Genomic DNA, 23,396 nt, shown 5'->3' on the forward strand with positions numbered 1-23,396 from the left:
GGGTGACCGCTGCGCACAGTGTGGAGGGGGAGGAGCACCAGGCCTTCGGCACGATCTCTGGACAGCGAGCTTCCCGGGTGGACGATCGGGATGACTTCAGGATAGCTTGGTAGCGCAGGTGTTTAACCGCACAATCCTATCGCGTTACATGTATAACGCACCCTTAAGCACAGGATTTTAGGCTCGCATTGATGCCAGGCGATGGAGCTCCTCTGTCAGGCGGCCATCTTCGTCATACGCAACAGCGCCCCCCTGATCAGGGAAAAAACAGGTCCTTTTTGACCTTTTTCCTTCCTTGACCATCTCCCTTCCTGGGCTTTTTTGTGTACATTTATGCATGCCAACCATTCAACTTGATTAGCACATACATTGAATGTCAGTATTTGTCTCCAAACAATTGTTGGCTGTTTTAAAATCGTAGGTAATAACTGGTAATATAGGACGCCTTTGGAAACTAACTCAAAACAAGCAGCTCACTGTAAGAAAGAGGGACGTGGGGGGGGGGGGGGGGAGAGGCAGTAAGGGCTACCCAAGTGAAGGTTGGGCAGTGCTGGCATATTTATTTGCTAATTAGTCATTTAATTGGAAGATCATAACAGTGTACTTATTGAGTCTATGGCTTCTGTAGAATCCACACACATCCATTGGCACTTGGAGCGTCATATATAATGGGGTCTGCTTCGATATTACAGGGCCTGCGGAAGCGGCCCTGTAGTTATGGTTAAGTTTCTCAACTCATCGAAAGAGCACTTTTTGGGCGACTTATAACTTTGCCTCCCTTGGACGAATGCTTACAAAACTTTTCCAAAAAGGTATATGGCAACGTCAGAATGGTTCTGCAAAGTTTTTTTTATGGTTTCATCCATGGGGGGCAAAGCTGTAGGGGGGGGGGGCCCAAAATGTGTGGAAATCCCCATAGACACAATGGAAAAACAATGTTGCTTGCGCCGACAGCCCAAACCTCTGGACAGATTTTCCCCAAATTGCACCAGGAGCTATGGCTTGGTCCCAAAAGTATGCATTTGTAAATTTGGTGTAAATCCGTCCAGTAGTTTTTTATAAAATGGCCAGAAAGTAGGTTAAAAAACAATTGCGATATCTGCGTCTGGTCCGCTGACTCACTTCCCTATTCAGGGACATCGTAAGCGCCAGCTTATTGGATGCTCAAAAGCGTGAGGTGCATCATAGTTATTTAAACGTTCGCCATGTTGGATCCACAGACAGCCGCTGGTGTCTGGAAAAACACATTTGGGGTTATTTGGTGGCTGGAAAGGGTTGGGGAGTGGAATAAAGTTGACAAGGAGCTGTTTCTATAGATGAAAAGGGGGTTTGCAGGTGCAGCCGAGTCCACGGACATAGCCGCTGACTGCAGACAGCACAGTGAGAAAAAAGTTGAAGACACATTTGGGGCCGAAATAGGACCTGGAAAGGGTGGGGGGAGTGGAATAAAGATGATATGGAGCAGTTTATTATAGGTGAAAAAAGGGTGTGAAGGTGTCGCCGAGTCCGCAGTCAGTTTTGGTGTCAGCTGACATAATTTCAATTGCATGGGTTTCAGGGCAAGCTTTGTTATTCGAAGGTGTATTGTTATATGGTTTAGTTCTGTTGTAGTGGTTGTGGCCAGATTCTTGGGGGCAAGGTCATAGGCCATGTCCCCAGGAATCTGGCCACTGGCTACACACACACTATAGTAATATTTGTATAGCAGCAAGGGATAGAACAGTAGATCCCTGGAAATGTGAATGCATAGCGGTATTGGAGGAGTTGGGCCTAGATGAGGAAACGATGATAAATAACCCGGGCAAGATAAAAACAAAGCTGAGGAGACAGGACTGGATTGAGACCATAGACGTGAGATCGGCATATAAAGTCTCTGATTATTAGGAGGGAGCAAAGAGCTATTAACCAAATCCCAAAGTACCTGATAGAATTCCACTCAAATAAACATAGGAATGTGTTCATGAGATTGAGGCTAAATATTCTCCCGACCGACAAAATCTTGGGATACAGGATGGATAAGAGCGTGGATTCCTCTATGTGTAGGTATTGTAATATTAATCTGGAAAAAAACAAACATCTACTCCTCGAGTGTGATGCCGTTGAGTTAACAAGAAGGAAGTTTCTTTGAGGTTCTTATGGAGTGCAGAACCTTAACGAAAGAGGAATGGTGGGAGGTTTCCATATTGGGAGAAAAAGTGAAAGTGGTATTAGCAATAACTACATTTTTTATGGAGGTACTTGATCTTAAATGAGACTGGCGACTTAGGATAGTCTTGGTTTTTCTGTTATTAATTTGGACTCGTGAGGGAGGGAATTGTGAATGAAAGTGGTATGGGAATGTTTCATGAAAGAGTTGTATAAACCATGGCATGTTTAATAAAAATAAAATAATAATAAGTATTGGTAATGTAATGGGAATATACAGTATTTGTAATATGGTGGAATGATATCTTTGAAGTGTATATGGCATTTATGATTGTGGTTTGTTGTAATACAATTGAGGATAGTGCTTATGGACTGTATTTGTTTAGATTTGGTATGGTTACTTATACCAATATAAATTGCATAATGTTTTATTTAAATTACATGAACATGAAAATGCTGCTAAAAATAAACATTTTTGAATGCATAGCATTGTAAGTAACTGTCACTTGATGTGAGCAAGTGCTGAATGGTGCAATACATGGCATTTGCTAGAGTGGTTAAAAAGGAGGATATGCTTATTTAAAAGCTTATTACAGGGTAAGTAGCAGGCACCCTATATATATATATATATATATATATATATATATATATATATATATATATATATATATATATAATATATATATATATATATATATATTTGCAAAAGAGTTGAAAAAAATACTTAAAAATATATAAGCATACCTGTACTGTGCCTTGTTTGGTGCAGATGATGTTGAATCTGAGAGTTCAAGAGGTACATCTGAAGTGTTGAACTAAAGATGACAGGATTACATGTAGAGATTTAGATGTGATTGGTGGATAGATGTGTGACTGTTTGAAAGGATAGTTTGAAAAAAAACATGGCCATTTGTGATTTAGCAATGTTTGCAGTCTGTATCTGTTCTCACATAACACTTATTTCTGTTTCAGGACTTGATTTCTATGGATATATAAAGTTAATAAATTTCATTAGGACCACGGTAAGTGGATTTATTTTACTTTAAACCTTTTGTCATGTTTGGCTAAAGATGAACTACAAGTTAACTGATATAATAAATGACTGGTTTTGCAGTGAATTACAAGCCTCTAATGCCATTGGGGAGGCAGTGTTGACGTCATAAACCGCAAGGCTAGTGGTTCTCATGTGGGCTGCGCAATAGAATCAGATTAGCTTGCAAAACACAGCAACTCGACGTTTGTTTTATTTTATAGTGCTTTAATTCCTTTTATTTGCTAATGTATAAAAACGGATCTTTTTGTTTTAATCAAGCAAAATAATGTATACTTTTTAGAATTGTGTAGCGTGAAAAGTTTTGACACTGTGTTAATTCAGATTACTTCCAAAAACTCCACTCTCGTTGTTGGATTACCTGAAATGGTGCACAGTGCCTTAGTTAAGGTGTATAGTTTTCCTTGTCAGTTGGCACTAATATGTTAACATGAGGAAAGTATGAAGCCATGAAGAACTTTCCTTTCACATATAAAAAGTAGCAGTTAACGTCATTGGTTCGAGATTGAACTACACAAAGTAAATGTATGTATGATAACGAATGCAGAGAAAACGTCTTCTTTCAGGAGTACAAATCTTTACTGAATTAGACAAGATGTTAATAAGGTTGAATTGTCAGATATTCATGATTTGTGAATGAAAACACCAAACCGGAGGGTCCTGCTCAGCCCCTCGGTCTTCCTTCTTCCCGAAAACGAACGCCGTCTCGTGGTTCCTCCAAGTCTGGCTTCACACATGGGCAAGTCCTTCTTTGTTTCTAACTCAGCCTCTTCCAATGAACTGTTGAGAAGCCACTAGAATGGGCAATGTGGTTCTTGTAGGTACTCTGTATTGCTCTGCGTCTCCTCCTCGTCCCAGTACTGATCGAGTTCTGATCTTGTAATTCACTAGAGATCCTCCTCGTCTCAGTACTCTGTGGTTTTGTTTCACAGAAATACATGGCATTGGAGGGTAGTGGTGTAAAGGGAGGAGGTGAAGGAGAGATGGGGGATTTGTGGGGTGTATAGGGATTCTGCGTACCCCCATCTGGTTTTCACTGGTCCCAAAGGGAGTTCCCCCCCCCATGAGATCCACGCAATGATTACCACACCCAGGGGGACTATCGGGTAGCAGCCTCATCTCCCTGACCTCGTGGGAAGGGGCTCCCGCTATGGAATCAGTGCAGCATCCTGGGATTCGTCACAGTAGGGTGCCATAAAACAATGAGAATGAGAAAAAGATATGCAATTCGTCAGCATAGAAGTGACAGAAAAGGTTAAATAAGTGCAGAAAGCAGGATAGTGTAGGGTGAGAAAAGTATTGGGTCAAGTAGAGAACCTTGAAGGACACCATAAAGAAGGGACTGTGAAGAAGAGGTGTCCTTGGTTCAGGAAACCGAATTGTTTAAATTAGAGAGGTAAGAATGAAACCACTGAAGAATTGCACCAGACAAACTGAGGGAAGAGAGAGAACTAGAGTAAGGTTGTTGACCATGTCAAAAGTAGCAGATAGTTCCAAGAGAAAAACTTTGGGTGAAAGCTTGTGATGACTGTGGAAAGAAGGGAGTTGGAGGCATGTAGGAGAGCAGCCTCAGTAGAGTGTGCAGGACGAACGGCAGATTGAACAGAGGGGAGTAGGGAGTGAGACTTCAAGAAAAAAGAGACTTGTTAGTTAACAACCCTTTCAAGTGGATTAAAGAGGAAGGGGAGGATGGAGATCGAATGAAAACTACAGGGGGGAAGAGGTTCAAGTAAAGGTTGTTTCAGAATAGACATAATGGTTGCATGTTTGAACAAAGAGAGAAACAAAAAAGTATACAGAGATAGATGAGACAGGTGAGGTATGGAATGATGCGAGGATAGGTAGATGGAATCAAAGATGAGAGAATAGGGTCAAGGAGTTAGGGTGTGCACGATAGGAAGGAGGCAGTGTATGAATCAGTAAAGTGAGAAAAAGACAAAAGTGAGGAGATTAGCTTAGTGAGGTCATGCATGAGTGGAATGTGTTGGGGTCGCAGAGGATTCGGCGCAAGAGGAGCAGAAAGTTTAGACTTTAGGGGTGAAGTAGTCCGTAGAGGGGAGGGAGAGGAATAAGAAGCTGGAACAAGCAACAAGGATGATGAGAAAGAGACGCAGTAAGAGATGAAAAGTAGCATTTTTTGGAATCAAGAATGGATAAGTCTCAATAATGGCAGGCAAAGGGGGCAGAATGATAAATACGGGATAGTGTTTTCTTCCAGCTGTGTTGTGTTTTCTGAAGAGAGTATCTCAGAGAAAGGCAAGAAGGGAATGGAATAATCAAGGTTATGGGGATTAACAAGAAGGCTCAAGTGAGTTGAGAGTGAAGAGAAGATTAGTGTGCAGAGTAGAGGTCACTTGGTCCGAAGAGAAAGAAGAAAAAAGGCTGAGTGGAAGAAATGTAACATTGAAAAGGAGAGAGTTGAAATTGCACAGGTTGTGATGGGAGAATATGAATGTGGAAGGAGTAGAGACAGCGGTAGGAAGTGAGGGAGAAAATGAAATGAGAAAGTGATCAAAGCAATAGATGGGGCAAGTACACTGAAGTAGATGGTGGCAAGGGTGAGAAGATCGGGAGATGAACAGGAGACATAGGAAGGACGGGAAGGAATTTGGTTAAGGTGGAAGGAAAAGACGGTAGAATTGGAGGAGAGGAGTGAGTAGTAGTGAGATGGAGGCTAAATGTACGAAAAGGTAAGAAAAGCGGTGATAGAGGCAGAAGAGAGGAAAGAAAGGAGTCCAGATTATCATAAAAGATGCAGAGCGGAGTAGGTGGTCTATTGAAAATAAGAAAAGCAAGAGAAAAAGAGTAAGAGTAAGCCACGTATTCAAAGGTAGAAAAGGGGAGATCTGCTGGAGATGGATGAGTCCAAAAAGAGTAATACAGTATAGCAACTCTGCCACCTTGCCACTAAGTGGAGGAGCTAAATGAAGTAGAGTTAATCCTACAATTCTAAGTGTTGGAAGAAGTACTACAGGTTTCAGTGAGGCAGAGGAATTGCAAATTAAGCCTGAAAAAGAGATCAAGAATTGAGTGAGATTTATTGCAGACTGAACAAGCATTCCTAAGCCGTATAGAGACAAGAGGTGGAGGAAAAGAAGAAACCGCTGGATAGGTAAGATTATACTGGTTACGATAGCGAGTGGCAGAGAATGACGAGGTTCTGGGAGAATGGAGAAATGGATCTGGAGAAGATATGGGAAGAGACAGAAAGCAAAGGAGGTTTTGCAAACATTTCAGACCATTAAGAGCGGATAAAAGATCCATGACATGGGGCTTGGACGACTTTACCAGGGAAGAGGGGTAAGAGAGTGGAGGAAAGTCAGAAAGGGAATTAGCAGAGTGGAAAGTGAAACCCTGCATGGGCAGGTGTGAACAGGGGCAAACGGAATGAAAGTGCCCTTAGATTGAACCCCCTTTGAGGACGCCCAGGGAAAGGATGTCCAGAGAAAATATGGGCGAGACAATAGCAGGTCACCATGTCACGTGAGACGTTGCGGTAGGTGTCGCAGCCTCTTGCTGAGAAGGGCACTGGGGAGGGCCAAGTGCGTTGTGTGCCACGATGTTATTGGAGGCACGTTGGCAGCAGCCATTAGCCCTGATGAATGGGAGCGTATGAGTGAGAGGAGGTAAGGGGGAGAAATCTAACTTCCAAAGGAATGGAATTATACTTTAAAGATGCCATGTGTTCTATTGGGGGTTGCAGCACAACATGTATGTTACGTTCTCACCAGCTGCCACTTCATGTAGCACTCAGCATGTCAAATCACAAAACGCCACCAGTTCAGGATACAAGCTTTTAAAATGCCAGCTGGGTTTACACAGTATTAGTCTGGAGCAGGCCACATTCTGGTGCATCCTTCTGCTCCAGGAATAATGACATGGAGCCAGTACTTTCCTCTTGGGCTCCAACACTCACAATACCGCTCGTGGTGCGGAGCCCCCTTTTATTAAAGGGCGGTGATGATGTCCTGCACCATCATTTCCTCAAAGGAACACGCACATGACACTCCACCTTTTTCATCACCAAACAACAAACATAACAAATAAGCGTCAAATAACTGAATATCACAATAGGTGGATACAACAAACCAAATCGACCTGCATATCATTCCAGTCTGGCGAGACCTACTTCAAAGCCCTGAAGATAACTGGGCTGTCTGCGGTGCTTGCGCACGGGATACCGCCTTTAGTCTTCCTCTGCAGGACTTGCATAGTCCATCTCAGTACCTCCTCTTTGGTCTGTCGGGCCAGCTTCTTCATTGCTGGCCAGGGAACCTCCCTGAGCGCACTCCTGAAAACCCATTCTAGGCCATCTCAACTGTGTCTCTGCCCTTGCGTCCCAGTCCTCACACCTCGTGGGTGTCCTCGTCAACTTCTGTAAGAAACTGGAGTTCCTTTTGACCATAGCCTGGCCATCTGAGACGGTAATCATGGACCCCTTTGTGTCCACGACATTAAATGGGCGTGATTCGTGGCAAAGGGACAGATTTCCTCTTGGGTGTCTGCATGCATCAACACCTCATCCCCTACCACCAAAGGTTGGTTCTGTAGGTTTCTCCTTTCACTCTTGTTCTCATTTGCTCTCCTCCTCCTTGTGAACACTTCATCATCGTTGGTCACCCCTGGGCTGCGAGGCACATGGTCCGGTATCAGCCCTCTCGGGCACCGGTGGAATAGCGCTTCTGCAGGCAGAACGCTGGTCGAGGAGTGGGGTGGTACGGTACTCCGACAGGAACTTGTACAAAGCTTTCTTTTCACACTCGCCTTGCCAATGCGCGATCCTTAATACTTTGTTGAGTGTGCCATCATCCTCTCCACCTCCCAGTTAGCCCTCGGCCAGACTGGCGTCACCTTCCGGTGTTGCACCCCATGGTCTTGCAGGTGCTATGAAAACCCTCCACTTTGAAACGGTGGGCCGTTGTCAGTACAGATTACAGTTGGAAGCCTGTGGACAGCGAAGATCTTTTCCAGCGTCGGAACCACATCTTCCAGGGCTGTGGGTTCTAAAAACTCAACTTTGGCATAGTGTGACCACTGGTCTACCAGTACCAAAAAGTTTGTATTGTGGCAGGTGAACCTTAAGTCCATGTGCATCACCTCCCATGCAACACAGCTCCTCTCCACGCTCTCAATCCATGGCTCCTTATGCTGAGGCAGTGCTGATTGGCACCACACACAACTTTGAACAAATTCCTCCCCTTCGAGTAGCAGAAATCAGACCTTATGACAGAGATGCGCCTTGGACTTGGCCACCCCTTGATGACCGTTTTAGGCGAACTCCAGCACCCGAGGCACTAGACTTGCCGGGATAAGCATCTTTGACCCTCGTAGGACCAGCCCGCCCTCCATGAAAATCAGCTCATCATTTATGCGCCACATCTGTTCCAACGGTTGACGTGCGTCACGTGTATGTCGGTCCAGCTTCTCAAGCACCCTCTTCCGCTCGCCGCTGCTTCCAGCCGCTTGTAGTATGCGAAAGCATTAATCTTGAGCAGAGGCCTCTTTGATGTCATCTAGCAACATGGAGACGGGTGTCGCTGCTCTTGTGAGGCTGTGTAAGAACTCTTGTCTCACCCTGCTCCTGGTTGTGCCCATGCTGCCCGACAGTGTTGGGTGTCAAGACAGATAGTCGGCCGCATTACCGCTCCCTGGATGAAACGCCAACTCAATATCGTACTCTTGGAGAGCAAGCATCCACTTTTCAATGCGGGCAGGTGGCTTGGTTGAGGATCCGGCCATTATTGGGATCAGGGGTTTGTGGTCTTTGATGACCGTCACAGCTTTGCTGAACGCATACAGATGGAAATGTCTTAACCCTATAGCATGGCCAGGGCCTCTCTCTATCTGCGAATACCTTTGCTCCGTTGTGGATAGGGCTCTACTCATGAAGGCGATTTTAACCCCCTTTGCCTGGTGGATTAACACTGCTCCCAGGCCAAACGGGCTGGCGTCCACGACAATTTCAGCCCTCTTTCCTGTATCAAAGAAAGCCTTGGTATCCTCAGCAGTAAGGGCACTCTTGATGTCTTCAAATGTGCTTTGTTCAAGGGCCGTCCATCTCTACGCACAGTCCTTCTTGGTCCGGTTCTGGAGGGGCTCGGACAGGGTGGCCAGGTTCTTAATGATCCTACCACAGTAAGTAACCATTTCGAGGAAGCTGCATACCGCAGACATGTTGGGAGCGCCTGCCATCTGAATGTCCTTCCCTTTTGCTGGATAAGGAGAGAAGCCCCCTTCCTGGAACACAAAACTGAAGAACTCTTCTTCTGCAGGAAGACACACTTGTCCTTGTGTAACATCAGGCCCAGCCTCTGAATCTGCTTGAGGACATCCCCCAGTCTGCCAGGTGCTCCTGTTCAGACTTAGCAAACACCAGAATATCGTTGCTTATGTTGATGGCGCCGCTGATTACTGCTAATGCCCCTCTAATGGTGTTCTGGAAAACCATTTCTGCCGTCAATATCCCAAAGCTCAGGCACTTGTACCTGTACAAACCCTTATGCGTGGTGAAGGTTGTAATGTAGCAGCACGCTGGATCCAAAACCAGCTAGTGGTATCCAGATCTTAGGTTGAGTTTCGAGAAGTACTTGGTGCCCTGCAAATCCGCCAGGATGTCGTCAAGTGTCGGCGTGATGTGCCTCTCCCTTCTGATGGCACGATTAGGGAGGCGCATGCCCACACAGATACAAATCGACTCCAGATGCATTGGCTTCCTGGCTATGACTATGGTAGACTCCTCCTCTATAATGTCCATCTTGACCTTGTGGTCCAATTCCCGCAATTGAAAGATCTTCAGGTGTGCAGGAGGCGCCAGCCAAAGTGCAAGATCCGGATCTGTGAGTCATCGATCCCCGTTCTGATCGACACTGGAGCGTCCGTGAGCATTATGGTGCAACCAGCACCTGCAGCATCATCCGCCATGTTGCGTGATCAAAGCGGCTTCTACACTGACAAATCCACAGTGGAAAAATGAAGGTCACGGATCCGTGGAGCCTAGAACCTTGGTATGATTCAGAGCCAGAGTAGTGGGCCACGGACCCCCCAACTGTAGCCAGGGGACCTAAGTTGGGGTGCACAAGCACTCCCTGTAGGAGCTGCAACCCTTTCAGAGCCTTACCAGTGGGGGGCGCACAAGCACTCCAGTTAGGAGCTGCAACCCGCCACCATCCTGAAGAATGTGAGGAAAGTTAGCATGGGCCATGCACTGACGAGTTGTCCCATGTGCCTTCCCAAAAACTGCCTCCTGTGATTTCGTTTTCATATACTAGGATTTCTGTGTGCTTAAACAACATGAAGAGAGATGGGGCCCAGCACCATGAACTTCCAATGTTTATTTATTATAATTATTATTATTTTTATTCACCGCTAGCGACCGAGGTGAAAGTTCTGAGAGCGCCGGCACACCAATTGACATTGCCAGCACCTGCCGGTGAGCAGCATGTGCTTCTGCACCCCTCCTCACCTTGCTGCACACTGTGAATACAGAGGACCTTCGATTGCTACACGTAGACGGCGGACGCAGCCATGCCGTACTCAAGCCTTTCTTTATTCAGGGTTTGATCCAGACACTGGAACCTGGCAACCAGATACGAACATGGATGCCTCCCACATTAATGCAGTGACCACTCCTGCAAGACACTAACTGCACCATGCACCCCCATCGACCACTGGAAGCACAGGAGTTTCCACACAGCTTCCGGGGACAGGGAGACCTTCATAATTAAGGCCCCAGAAGAAGATTGAGAATAAATACCAATCGAAACGTCAGTGTTCCCCGTGGTCCCCCATTGCAAGACCACTTTCGAGGAACACACAGAACTATCTTTATTCTTTAAACAGACGTCGGACCAGTCTCTCTCGGTCTTGGACCAGCCGTGGCTGGCCACTATCATTAAAACTATTTCTACATAGAAATGACAACAACCCATCCAGGCTACTATATGCAAAAGAATTGAATTGCACAATATAATACTGGACAGCATTGTAACTAAAAGGTTATGTTTCAATATGAAGTAATATGACATATACCTCTATTCCATGCTTTTGCTAAACATAAGGAGTTTCTGCATATTAGTTACGCAGACTTGTGATAAGTTGTCTCAGAAAACTGTTAAAACCCTTCTTATTGCTATAACACAGTTCCCAGTTTTTGATTGAAATTATGTGACGTTAAAACTCTGGTGCTTGACTGTGCTTTCCATGCTTTACTCTTTTTCTATATCTTTGATTGTAATTGAATGTTTGTTTTTACAAAAAGTTACAAGAAAAAGCCATTTAAGAAATAAAATAAGGCTACCTTAAAAAAAACCAGATATTGTTAATGGTTGTTTTCTCATCCCATGCTCGGGATCCCTGCACCTCTGCATGGGGTTTCTAGGAAGGTTGAATCATTTGCTGCCTCAAATTGTGCACAGCATACAGAACTCAGGGAGGACAGGACCACCCAATGTGTACATACTTTGTTCATTTAGCCCACTATATCCTGTCCGTCTTTAAGGGCTACCCCTCCAGTTATAAAAAAGCACACCTTGAATACAGCAGTGCCGGCTGCAGCTTGCGGCGGGCTGCACGGCGGGAGCTGTGGGTCACTGGGCGGTGTGAGACAGACATGGTACCAAGCGAGATGACAGACAACGAATCTGCAATTCAACAACTTTATTTATATTCAGGTTGGTATAACGCCTAACTAAGCCTATGCTATGGTGGGATTTCCCTGCCTAACTTAAACTAAGGAAGGTCTGTGTCTCGAAGTCTAAAGGCATAACCTCTTTCTGTGTCATAAAACCCTACGCTGGCCTTACAACTACAATAAACGAGCAGAGGAATGTTCTCAACCAAAATCTGTGTTCCAAAGCAAAAATGTTCAAAGAGTGTTAATTCAAATCTTCATGAAGTCAAAGTTCTGCAATCAAACACCGTTCCAATATAGCTTCTTCTCAGCTAGGACTGCTCCAACTCTGAAGCCAGCTTTTGGTAGACTCACAAATATCATAGTTCACCTCTAGCGGCACGTTAGGGGTTCTTCCTTCCCAAAGTTCAAATGCAATATGAAAGTTCACACAATGCTGTTGTCTCGGGATTCCCTTCACAAAGGTAAAACATCTCCAAACTTTATCTCTCGGGGTTCCTTTCCCCAAGAGTAATTCTTTCAATATTTGCCTCAGCAGTTCTTAGAAAAACATGGGGTCCACGTGACCCCCCCTTTGGTTATCACACCTCTTGCCACTTGACAGCCCCTTTGTGACTTCTGGTCTAGGCGCAGTTGTTGTACCATACAGTCCACCCATCACAGGTCACGCAAACAGAAGCCAACAGTCTCACTTGTAAATTAGCTCTTGCTAGTAGCAAAGTTGACATATGGAAACCCAATGGTTTAGGCGCAATTGTCAGACCACACGGTCCACCCATCACAGGTCATGCAACTGCAGGTTTTCCCCAGCTCATATTCAATAGCTTGCAAATTCAAAGGTTTCTTGAGGTAATCCTTTGGCAAGAATATAGCAGTATAAAATGTTAGTGAAATGGGCTACGCCAGCCCTTCTTCAAGGCTTATTAAAGTTTCACTGGATTGGTCACCAGCTCTGCTGCCACATTCAAGCTTAAAGTCAAACCTTCAGGCTCCTTTCCTCCTTTATCCTTCAGACTTTCAAGTAGTGGCTCACTATTCAAGATGTGTCATAACGCGTTAAATGTATTTCCTCTACTTGGTATTGAATAAATGTCAATTGCAGTTATTCCATTCAGTACAGTGATTTCCTTCATTTCGGCATTCGCTTTATACTTGCTCAGTATTTCGTTACAGTTCATTAGCTCGGAGTGTTGCTCCGACACTTCTGTTACAGTATTTTGTTATAATTCATTAGTTTGTAACATTGCTTTGACACTCCCGTTACCTTTCATTGTACTCCAGTGGCTCTCGCGGCTTCCTCCGCTCTTTCTCAGGAAGTGGGACGCTCACGGTGGGGACCTTGATTTGCTCACACCTTCTCTCTCGGCTTCTGGGACCCCTGCGGAGTCCCCCTCTCTCTCTCTCCTGGTGTTTTGCTTTTCGGATTCGTGTAATGACCTTAGAACTACTCACCCCATCACACGGACCAAAAGTTCTTGGACTCAGGAATGCAATAATTCACACCAAGTCCAATAGTTGGAATATAATTGCCTCTTTATCAGCCTTTTATTCACACAGATTATAAGCGTACAAATGACTATTGGAATAAATGCAATCGGTTATACATAAACACAAACAAAGATAGTTACGAAGGGATTACATCACTGTTAGTGCAGTTGTAGGAGAAAGCTTCAACTCGGACACAACAACACTATCCAGTCCAAAGGCATGTAGGCAGAGAGATCACACATACTAATGGGGTCTGGAGCGGAGCTTCCTCCCTCACAGCGAGACATCATCACCCGGGGTTCCAATTCTCTGTCTACCATCAGGATACCTCTCCTCTTGTGTTGGACAAATCCCCGCCCCCCATAGGTTGCAAATTGTCCCCGGCCGAAGGACAGACAGCAAGCATGGGAGGCAAAGAGTGGAAAAATCCAGACAGTAGTGGAAAAACCCAGCTTGTCTCCCGGATGCTCGTTCCCAGCACCTCTTATCACTGCACCTGCATGTCTCGGACTCCCTTCTCGGCTTGTCCTTGAGCGAACAATACAACTATCATTCATAGTGAGCCCATCTGTTTCATAATAAAATATTGCAATCGCTGCAGAATTCATGTCTGCCATCTAACTGGGCTCACAGACGTAGACTTTCATTGTGGTTTAGAAGTCAATATCCAAAAAGGCCACGCACTTGCGCCATATTTTAGCTCATTTTCGCACACACATTAAACCCGGGAAGTGGGACGTTCATGTGATGAGAATTTCCTGCTCGCCACACCTTTTCTGTGCTGGTTCTGGCTTTCGCCAGCACTGCGAGGCTCCTGGCTCGAGGAATCTACCATTCCCAGCTCCTCTGGATTCCGCAAGTCCTCCGGCTAACTTGCCGATGTCTGGGCTCCTAGACCACCATGGCTGCCACCATCTGCAAGTCTTCTGCTGAAGCGTCTCCTGCTGATGCTCACAACGCTGCTTCTGCTCATACTTTTTATACACTCTCTGATTATTACGGGTCTGCAGGTAGTGCAAATTACTCTGAATTGCCTGTCCTTATTAAAGGGACCTACTTGACTCGGATAGCTAGAGGCCTCTAATCCCCTCTTCCTTATCCCAGTACCAAAGTGGGGTTTACAGTGGGTAATCTGTATTGTTCTTAGTTGCCTCTTCTTCTTCCCAGTACCAAAATGGGTGTTGCAGTGATCAAGGGAATAAGACTGATAATAGTCCATAAAGGTCGAGCCTGTTACTGATTGGCATGAGGGTAAGGGGGATATTGTGTATTGTCCCAAGAGACTTTATTCGTAATCCTTCTTCTGCTCTTTCTAGTATGGCTGGGTTGTTAACATCTCCTGTTTTTCTCATGGTGAAGGGGACGTGGGGACCAATATCCCATAACCGTCTCCAAGGCAGGATTTCCTTCCTCAAAGGAGAGCGTGGAATACCTCATCTCACCCAAGGACATCCCACATCCAATCCCCAAGGACCCTCCACCCAGGTGATCCTCCCTTGCTTGTCCACCCCCAGGGTTGGGAACTAAAGCGATGGCCCTTCTCTGGCTACCTGCATAGAGGATCTGAGGGGAATAAATGTGTGGACGGCCTCAGGTTTCTCACTGCGGGTACCCACCGCTGGATGTTCTTCCTAGGCAGCAATTCCCCCTCGTTGCCAATGCTAGTCTGAAGCAGGACACGTCCTGATGCAGCCTTCTGCTGCAGGAAGAATGACACAGAGCCAGTACTTTCCTCTTGGGCTCTGATGCTCACAATACCGCTCGTGGCAACGAGTCCCCTTTTACCTGCAACATCAGTTCCTTAAAGGAACACACACATAACACAGGTTTTAAATCTAAAGGTTGACATTTCAAGAGTGCCTGTCCTAATGCAGTGACAACTCCTTAGCTTGTGATAAAGAAATTACAGCTACACCCAACTCTGTTCTGCTAATCTTCCAGGCTCTGTCACTGAGGGACAATGGGAAGTAAAGTATTGTAAAATAAAATAGAGGTGTCGTACGTTGCTCTGTTGCAGCTACATTGACTCTTTTATATATTCAGTGCAATTTGCCTTCAAACCACAACGTTTTTGTGAAATACAGGTGGAAGCCTTGCCTTTGGCATTGCTGCTCACAGCGCATAAAGTAATGCCAATTCAACCTCTATCAAGTCATAGTTTAAAGTGCAAATATAAATAAGCCTAAACTAACAAGGTACTCTGTTGTGCCCTATAAGAACTCAGAGGAGTAAGGCAGGGTTGCGTTTTAGCCACCTGCCTGTGCAAGTTGTTTATGGCAGACCTAGAACACTACTTGTGGTCTGAGGCTTCGGCAACTCTAAAAGTATGTTTTAAGGCCTTTTTTAAAAAACAAAAAACTTTATTGGTTTTTACATATAACCATTACATATTGTACACCATTTCACAGCCAAAAGGAGCTTTGTACATAGTTATTTGCTTTTATTTTTCCCTCTCCCCAACTCCCCCCCCCCCTGCTCGGCCCACATCACACTTCACCACCTCTACCTCTACCCCTTTCCTACCATATTTGTACTAATAATGTTCGCCTCTCTCCTGGATTTGCTTCCTTCCTGGGTAACTTGCCCCAAGACAGACAGAGCGGCTATCAATAGCCTCCAGCTCGCCACCCTTCGAAATTTCGTTCCTACCTCTGGCTTCATGCCACACTACAGTTTCTACATTCACCCATTTCACTAGGTCTGTCCACCATCGTTGAGCTGACGGTCTCATCTTTGCCTTCCAACTCATAGCGATTTTGTGCTTAGCCGGTATATACGCTAAGTCCTTTAATTTGTAAACATGCCTGGCCCTCTTGGTATAGGAAAGTCTCCCAAAAGGCACTCCAACAAGGATCCCACATCCAAGGTAATCTCCATTCTAGCCATGATTTGTGCCACCTCTCCCCAGAATTTGCCAATATCTACACACAACCAAAACATATGCACCATCTCTACGTTCACCATCCCGCACTTCGGGCATGCCTGCACTCCTGCCTGATCGAACATAGCTATTTTCTCTGGAGTCAAGTATGCCCTGTGGGTTGCGTATAACTGTATCTGTTGGAACCTCGCATTTCTCAACACCGTCTTGTGGTATTGTTGTACTCTGCCCCCACATCCCATCTGACATGGGCTCGCCGACCTCCGCCTCCCTCTTCCGACTTATGTGTATCACCTCCTTACCCACCTTGTCATTAACAACTCCTATATGCTGGAGACGTCTTGTCCCATTTCCGACACATCATAAAATGTTTCTATAACGTCTACCACTTGTGGGGACTCTCCATTCCCAGGCCACCTGCCTTTTATAATCTTCAGGAGTCTAGAGTATGTGATATATTGTCCCCAGTGTAACCTGGTATTCTCCACCAATTCCTCAAACTCTCTGGGGTTCCCATCCACCAATACATCCCCAACTATCGCTATTCCCACCGGCTCCCAGTTCCTCCTAACTTGCAGCCTCACCTGTTCGTCCACCCCTTCTAGTACTACAAGTGGTATCTGCAAGGAGTATGGGATAAGATAGTTCATCATATGGCAGGCTTTCCGCCACACTGTATTCCCCAGACGTAACAATAGACGCCTTCCAAGCATTTGTTGGCTGGGCAGTCACATTCTCGTTTAGAAAGTACAGCGTACTCTCTGCAATTAGCAACTTGGATTCGGGCGTCTGCTACTCTAATAGCAATTTGGCCACAAATTGGAGCTGACTGGCTACATAATACACTTTGAAGTTGGGCAATTTAATACCTCCCGTTTCATATGGATTTTGCAGTTTCCACAACGCTAGTCTATTTCTCGCATTATGCCAAATGAAGCTCCTGCACATCCCTTGCACTTTTGTGAAAAACCTCTTTGTTATGTCTTATGGGATGTTCACAAAAAAGTGTATTAGTCTTGGCAGCACTACCATCTTTAGCAATGCAGCACGCCCCATCATGGACAATGGTAACTTAGTCCAAAAGACCATACTCTTCTCAATTCTGGATGTTGTCTTCTCTGGGTTATGTCTGTGTTCCAACTGAGGCTCATGGTATACATCTATCTCTAAGTATCTAAACGTATCCCTTTCCATTTAATTGGTAGTACTGGCAGCTTATACATGGGTCTCCCAATGTACACCCCCAGGGGGTATAAACTTGACCTCTGTGGATTAACCGTTATGCCCGATAGTGCGGTATATCGTGCCAACACATCCAAAACAATTTGTAGGTTCTCTTCTGGGTGTTGCAGGTACAGGAGCATATCATCGGCATACAATGACCCCAAATGTCGTCTTCCTGTTGTGTTTATTCCCATCTCACCATAATCTGTCCTCAGATAAACTGGCAGAGGCTCCAGCGCTAATATGAAGAGCATTGGAGACCAGGGGCATCCCTGTCTCGTGCCCCTACCCATCTGCCACTGCTCGGAGACAATGGAGCCCGTCCTGACCCTTGCCATCGGTGCACTATACAAAATCCGCACCCATTTAATATATGTGGGCCCAATACCATATTCTTCTAGAACCGCCAGCAGCCAAGGCTACTTGACTGAGTCAAACACCTTCACTGCGTCTTGTGAAGCTACCGCCATTTCCTGCAACCCCCCCCCACCCCGGGTATAATCAATGATGTGATGTAGCCTCTGCAAATTATGAGTTATATTCCTGTGTAGAACATACCTGGTCTGGTCTGGTCTGGGTGCACAAGTTTACTTGTAACCGGTTTCAGCCTATTCGCCATGACCGCAGTAAGGATCTTCCCATCTTGATTAAGCCGCTTGAGGGGTCGGTAGGACCCGCAATCTGTATCCAACTTGTTAGGTTTGAGAAGTGGAATAATTATCGCTTCCCACAGCGACTCCGGCATCCTGCCCACCTCTAACGCTTCATTCAACATTTCTAACAGTGGGGGAAGTATCTCCATCGTATATGCTTTATAAAATTCTCCAGAAAGCCCATCAGCCCCAGCCACTTTATTGGTTGGTAGACTCTTGATAAATCAACTCCTCCAATGTAATCAGAAGCTCAAGGAAGGCTTCCCGTACATCCAACCCTTCTTCATTCTCGCAGTCCTCATATAACTGCTTATAATATTCATAAAAACATTTGTTCACACCCTCTTGGGTTTCCAGCAGCTGTCCTCTCGACCCTTTCATCGCCCTTATCATCTGCCTCGAGGTCTCACTCTTAAACAGCCAGACTAACAGTCTCCCTGGTTTATCCCCCTCTGCATGCTGCCTCTCAATATATTTCTTATATCTTTCTTATATATTTCTTATATTTCTTATTACCTAGCCATTCCCACTGATACCTGCACTCCTTCTGCAACCTGGATACTTCCTTGGCTTCCTCTGGGGATCTATTGCCTTTGTGCATGATCTTTTCTAATTTTATCTCCACTTTTTATAAATCATGCGTGATTACCTCATGCATCCCCTTTGTTTTGTCGATAGCTGTCCCCCCCGCCCCCCGCATCACCACCTTGAAGGCTTCCCACAATGTCCCGGCTGAGTTTACACTGCCAGTGTTACGTTCAAAGTACTCTTTCACCTCTGCCCTCAGGTCCTCCCGGAACTCTGTGTCCTTCAGTGCTTCAAACCTAAATCTCCACGTCGGGATCCTGGCCCTAGGGGGGAAAACCTACCATATCACTACCAAAGGGGCATGATCTGACAGTACCCTAGCTTTATACTCGGCGACTGTGACCTTGTGTACCTGTTCCTCTCTTTCAAACACATAGTCTAGCCTCGTATGTAGGTTTTGTGGGGCAGAATAATGTGAGTATACCTCATCTTGTGAGTGTTTCCCTCTCCACACATCCACTAAGTGGAAGGCGTGCAGCAATGTGCTCAAGGCTTTAGCCAAGGAGGTTGGACGCACAGTCTTATCTGATCTGTCGATCAGTGGATCCAAGATACAATTGAAATCGCTGCCCCCCATATCACTGTACCATCTATATATGGATGTTTGGGCATAGAGATCCAAAATAAGCCGGAGTGTCTTGGTTCGGGGCATACACACTAATCGCACAGATTCCTTTACTCTCCACCAGCCCACGTAACATTACTAACCTTCCATCATTGTCTGAAAAGGACTGTAGGAGTTTGGATGGAACATGTGGTGCTATCCAAATCAAAACGCCTCTAACAGATGCTGAATTGACTGCACCCGAGGTCATTCCATTCCATTTCTGCGTTATTACATCTTGTTTCTGTTTCGTTAGGTGGGTTTCCTGCAACAACGCTATATCTTCTGGCATCTCAAATAAGTCATGACCCGATTCCTTTTAATAACCCTGTTCAGGCCCCTTACATTCCAAGTTACTATTCTAAGTTCACCCATTCAAATGGATTGTGTCCTCCCACGTATTCCTCATCTTAGATATATTCAGCAGCTTGCTGCTTTTTCAGAAATTTTTTCGCCACAGGGCGCTGTGTTCGAGGCCGCGTAGCTTGGTCCCTCGAAGGCCGCCGTCGAGCGTTGACGTCATCCGTCATATAAAGGGCTCAAGCCGTGCCCGTTGGTTCAGTTCCGGTTTTCCGAGCTTCTGCTTCCTGTATCAAAACGGCGTGTCAGTTTTTCTCTTCGAGAAATGTCTTCTTCCTCAACCCTGACTACACCCATGACGGGTTTTAAAAAGTGTCTCAAATGCGGAAGAAAGATGTGCATTACAGATCCTCACCGCAAATGTCTTTGGTGCCTTAGTCCTGATCACCGAGTTGATGAGTGCGGGTCGTGTCAGGCGATGTCGAGCAAGGCTCTTAAGGAACGCCAAGGTAAGCTAGCGGTGGGGTAAGAGTCTTTCAAGTCTGCTAAAAGGCTAAAAGACTTGAGAGAATCGAGATCTAAATCTCGTCATGAGTCGAGGTGATCGAGGTTGAAGAGTCGCTCGAGGAAGTCATCTTCCTCGCCATCAAAAAAATGAAAAAAGCGACATCATAGATCTTCGTCCTCTTCTTCCTCGCCCGACAGAAGGTTAATTACTTGTCCTTCGAAGCATGATTCCCCAAAGAAATGGGAGGCCTTTAGGGATTCAATGCTAAAAAAAAAATTGAGAAGGTGGCCCGACCCCCTCAAAAAAGCTACGTGAAGAGCATGTCCCTGTCCACTCTAAAGGTGACGGAGCGAAATCCAAAACGTCTCACACTAAATCCGACAAGAAGTCGAGGGCGTACTTGGATGATTCTACTCCAGCGCCTCATGAGACTGTACAGAAACATTCAGTGCATAAATCGAGGCTGCCTGAGGACAAAATGCTGGCTTCATTGTTTAAATCAACTATCGAATCGATGTGTCCTCCGACGACGCTGTCGAAGCCAAAAATGGCGTCAATACCTTCGGCCTCTGCGTCAAAGCCTTACTCGACATCGAAGCCATCCTCGATGACCTCGGGGATTCCTTCGAGTATGTCAAAGCCGGTGTCGATTCCGTCGACGCCATTAACGCCTTTGTCTTGGAAATCTTTCACACCGGTTCCCAAGACCACAACTATCTAAGGCTAGGTCTGTTCCACCTTTACCAGAAAAAAAATTCCACCCTCAGCCCAGGCAGGAATTTTTTTAATCTATGTCTGCTATTTTTGAGGAACAAACCTCTGATGAGGAAATTACATCAGCTGGTGTTCGATTTGGGACAAGAGAAGTCCTGAGGAACTGGTAGATCCTAATTCAAAGATGTCAGACCTTTATGACTGCCTACATTCGGCCAGTGGCCTAGATACCTCACCTGAGGTAGATTATGAAAGGCCTGACCCCACAGACCATGCTGAACCGGGGTATAGGAACCTCATGGGAAGAGTGATAGATTTTATGGGGTGGAAGTCGATGTCCCCAAGATATGACCAGGATGACTTAACAGATATTATTGATGAAGGACCCAGTCCTTCCCTTCCACAAAGCTCTTCAAAATAGAATGATGACAAATTGGGAGACCCCTGAATCTCTAGCAGCTGTAAATAAAAAATGTGTAGGGAAGTATAGACCTCCTCCCTCGGATCCAGAATATTTATCTAAGCATCCTTCGCCTGAAAGTTTGGTAATTCAAGCTGCGACTGTGAATAGACAGTCGGCTTATCACTCTATGCCCCCTGACACGGACGATAAAAACATTGATGCCTGGGCGAGGAAGGCTTTTACTTCAGGTAGTATGGCCCTTAAGTCTACTAATGTGACTTGTACATTAGCTAGGTTCACTTACACCCTGTGGAGCTGTTTAGATGCAGCGGCTGACCACATTCCAGAGGGTGAGGAGCGCAATGGTTTCCTGGCGATAGTAAAGGATGGGAAGGAGGCTATGGAGGAGTGCCTCAAGTCAGGACTTGATACTGCAGAGAGTATAAGCAGATCCATGGCATCTAGTGCAGTCTTGCGTAGATTTGCATGGCTAAGAAAATCTGGTTTCACAAATGATGTTCAATCCAGGTTACTTAATATGCCCTTTGACGGCTTGAGGTTGTTTGGCAGCAAAGCGGACGAGAGCTTGGAGAAGTTGCAGACCTTGAAAGCGGCGGCAAAATCACTCGGCGCCGCTATAAGGCAACCTCAACAGCACTCTTACTCAGGGCCATCTTCCTGGAAGAGTCGCCCTTTTCGCTTCTATTCCTCTTTTGGAAAAGGGAGAGGTCAGGCCAGTCAAAGGGGACAACAAAGAAAACCCCTGCGTGGTGGAAAAGGCAGAGGTGCTAGATCAGCCACAGCAGCAGCTATTACCTCCTCAGCCGCTGCTGTAGCCACTGCAAAACCACTTTGAGGCCTTAACCCACAAGACCCCGCTGGGAGGCAAAATCACGCAGTATTTGGACGAATGGCAGGGAATTACGTTGGATGCTTGGGCACTAGAGATAGTGTCCCATGGTTACTGTCTTCCTTTTCATCAAAGACCTCAGGATCAACCACTGGGAGCCAACTCTGTAAAAATTCCAGACCCGCTCCTTGTGCAGGAGATTTTAACCCTGCTAGAGAAAGGTGCAATAGACCATGTACCTGTAGCGGAGAGGAACAAGGGTTGGTACTCCCCTTATTTTCTCATCCCCAAAAAGGACGGAGGATTGAGACCCATCTTGGATTTGAGAAATTTGAACACATTCCTCAGGAAGGACAAGTTCAAGATGGTGACCCTTTCTCAGATCCTTCAGGTTCTTCGGCTTCAGGACTGGCTGGTTTCATTGGACCTTCAGGATGCTTACTTTCATGTGCCAATCCATCTCAATCACAGAAAGTACCCGAGGTTTGCAATTGGCGGATCTCATGATCAGTTTTGAGTTCTGCCATTTGGGCTGACCTCCGCCCTGAGGGTCTTCACCAAACTAAAGGCGGTAGTGGCAGCGAGTCTCAGAAGGGAAGGGATTCACATCTACCCTTATCTGGACGATTGGCTAATCAGGGTAAGTTCACTCGAACGGGCCCAGGTACCATCTGGCCATGACCTGTCACTTCCTTCACAAATTGGGCTTCTCCCTCAATTACAAGAAGTCACAAATGATTCAGAGCCAAAGATTCCAATTCATCGGAGCGGTCCTGGACACCACCTCAGGGAAAGCCTCGCCTCCCGAGGAAAGAGCTCACCACATTCTGCAGATGGTAACAAAGTTTCAGAATGCCCAACATCTACCAGCGTTAGACTTCCTAGGGTTGCTAGGCCTCATTGCATCCTGCATTTTTCTGGTGCCGGAGGCTCGACTGAGGATGAGACCCCTTCAATGGGCCCTCAGGACTCAATGGTCCCAGTTCTCAGGGGAGATGTCAGATCTTCTACAAGTCCCGTCCAAAGTGGCTCAAGATCTCCTTTGGTTGGCTCACAAGGAAAATATCCTCAGAGGGGAACCTTTTTGGCAACCATGACCGGAGATAACTGTAGTGACGGACGCCTCACTCACAGGGTGGGGAGCCCACACCAACGATCTGACAATCAGCGGTCGTTGGTCTCCATCGGAGTCCAAACTACACATCAATCTTTTGGAGCTGAGGGTAATCAGACTGGCACTGAAGGCCTCTCTGCCCTCTGTACAGGGAAAGAATGTCCTGATAATGACGGACAACACAGTGGCCATGTACTACCTCAACAAACGAGGAGGCGTAGGATCTCTTCCACTGTGCAGAGAG

The 23,396-nt window shown here is 45.9% G+C and overlaps 1 protein-coding gene across 2 annotated transcripts in view; it reads left to right on the top strand.

Annotated features, from left to right (window-relative positions):
• Nucleotides 1–23,396, top strand: part of PRMT3 (protein arginine methyltransferase 3) — a 2,239,468-nt gene that overhangs the window by 357,802 nt on the left and 1,858,270 nt on the right. For both annotated transcript variants that reach the window (XM_069623482.1, XM_069623481.1), the window contains exon 4: nucleotides 3,118–3,167. In XM_069623482.1, coding sequence (XP_069479583.1) covers nucleotides 3,118–3,167 — 50 coding nt within the window. The remainder of the gene's footprint in view (nucleotides 1–3,117; nucleotides 3,168–23,396) is intronic.

This window comes from Ambystoma mexicanum, chromosome 11 (genome assembly GCF_040938575.1).
Source record: "Ambystoma mexicanum isolate Mex_15411 chromosome 11, UKY_AmexF1_1, whole genome shotgun sequence".
Taxonomy (NCBI): Eukaryota; Metazoa; Chordata; class Amphibia; order Caudata; family Ambystomatidae; genus Ambystoma; species Ambystoma mexicanum.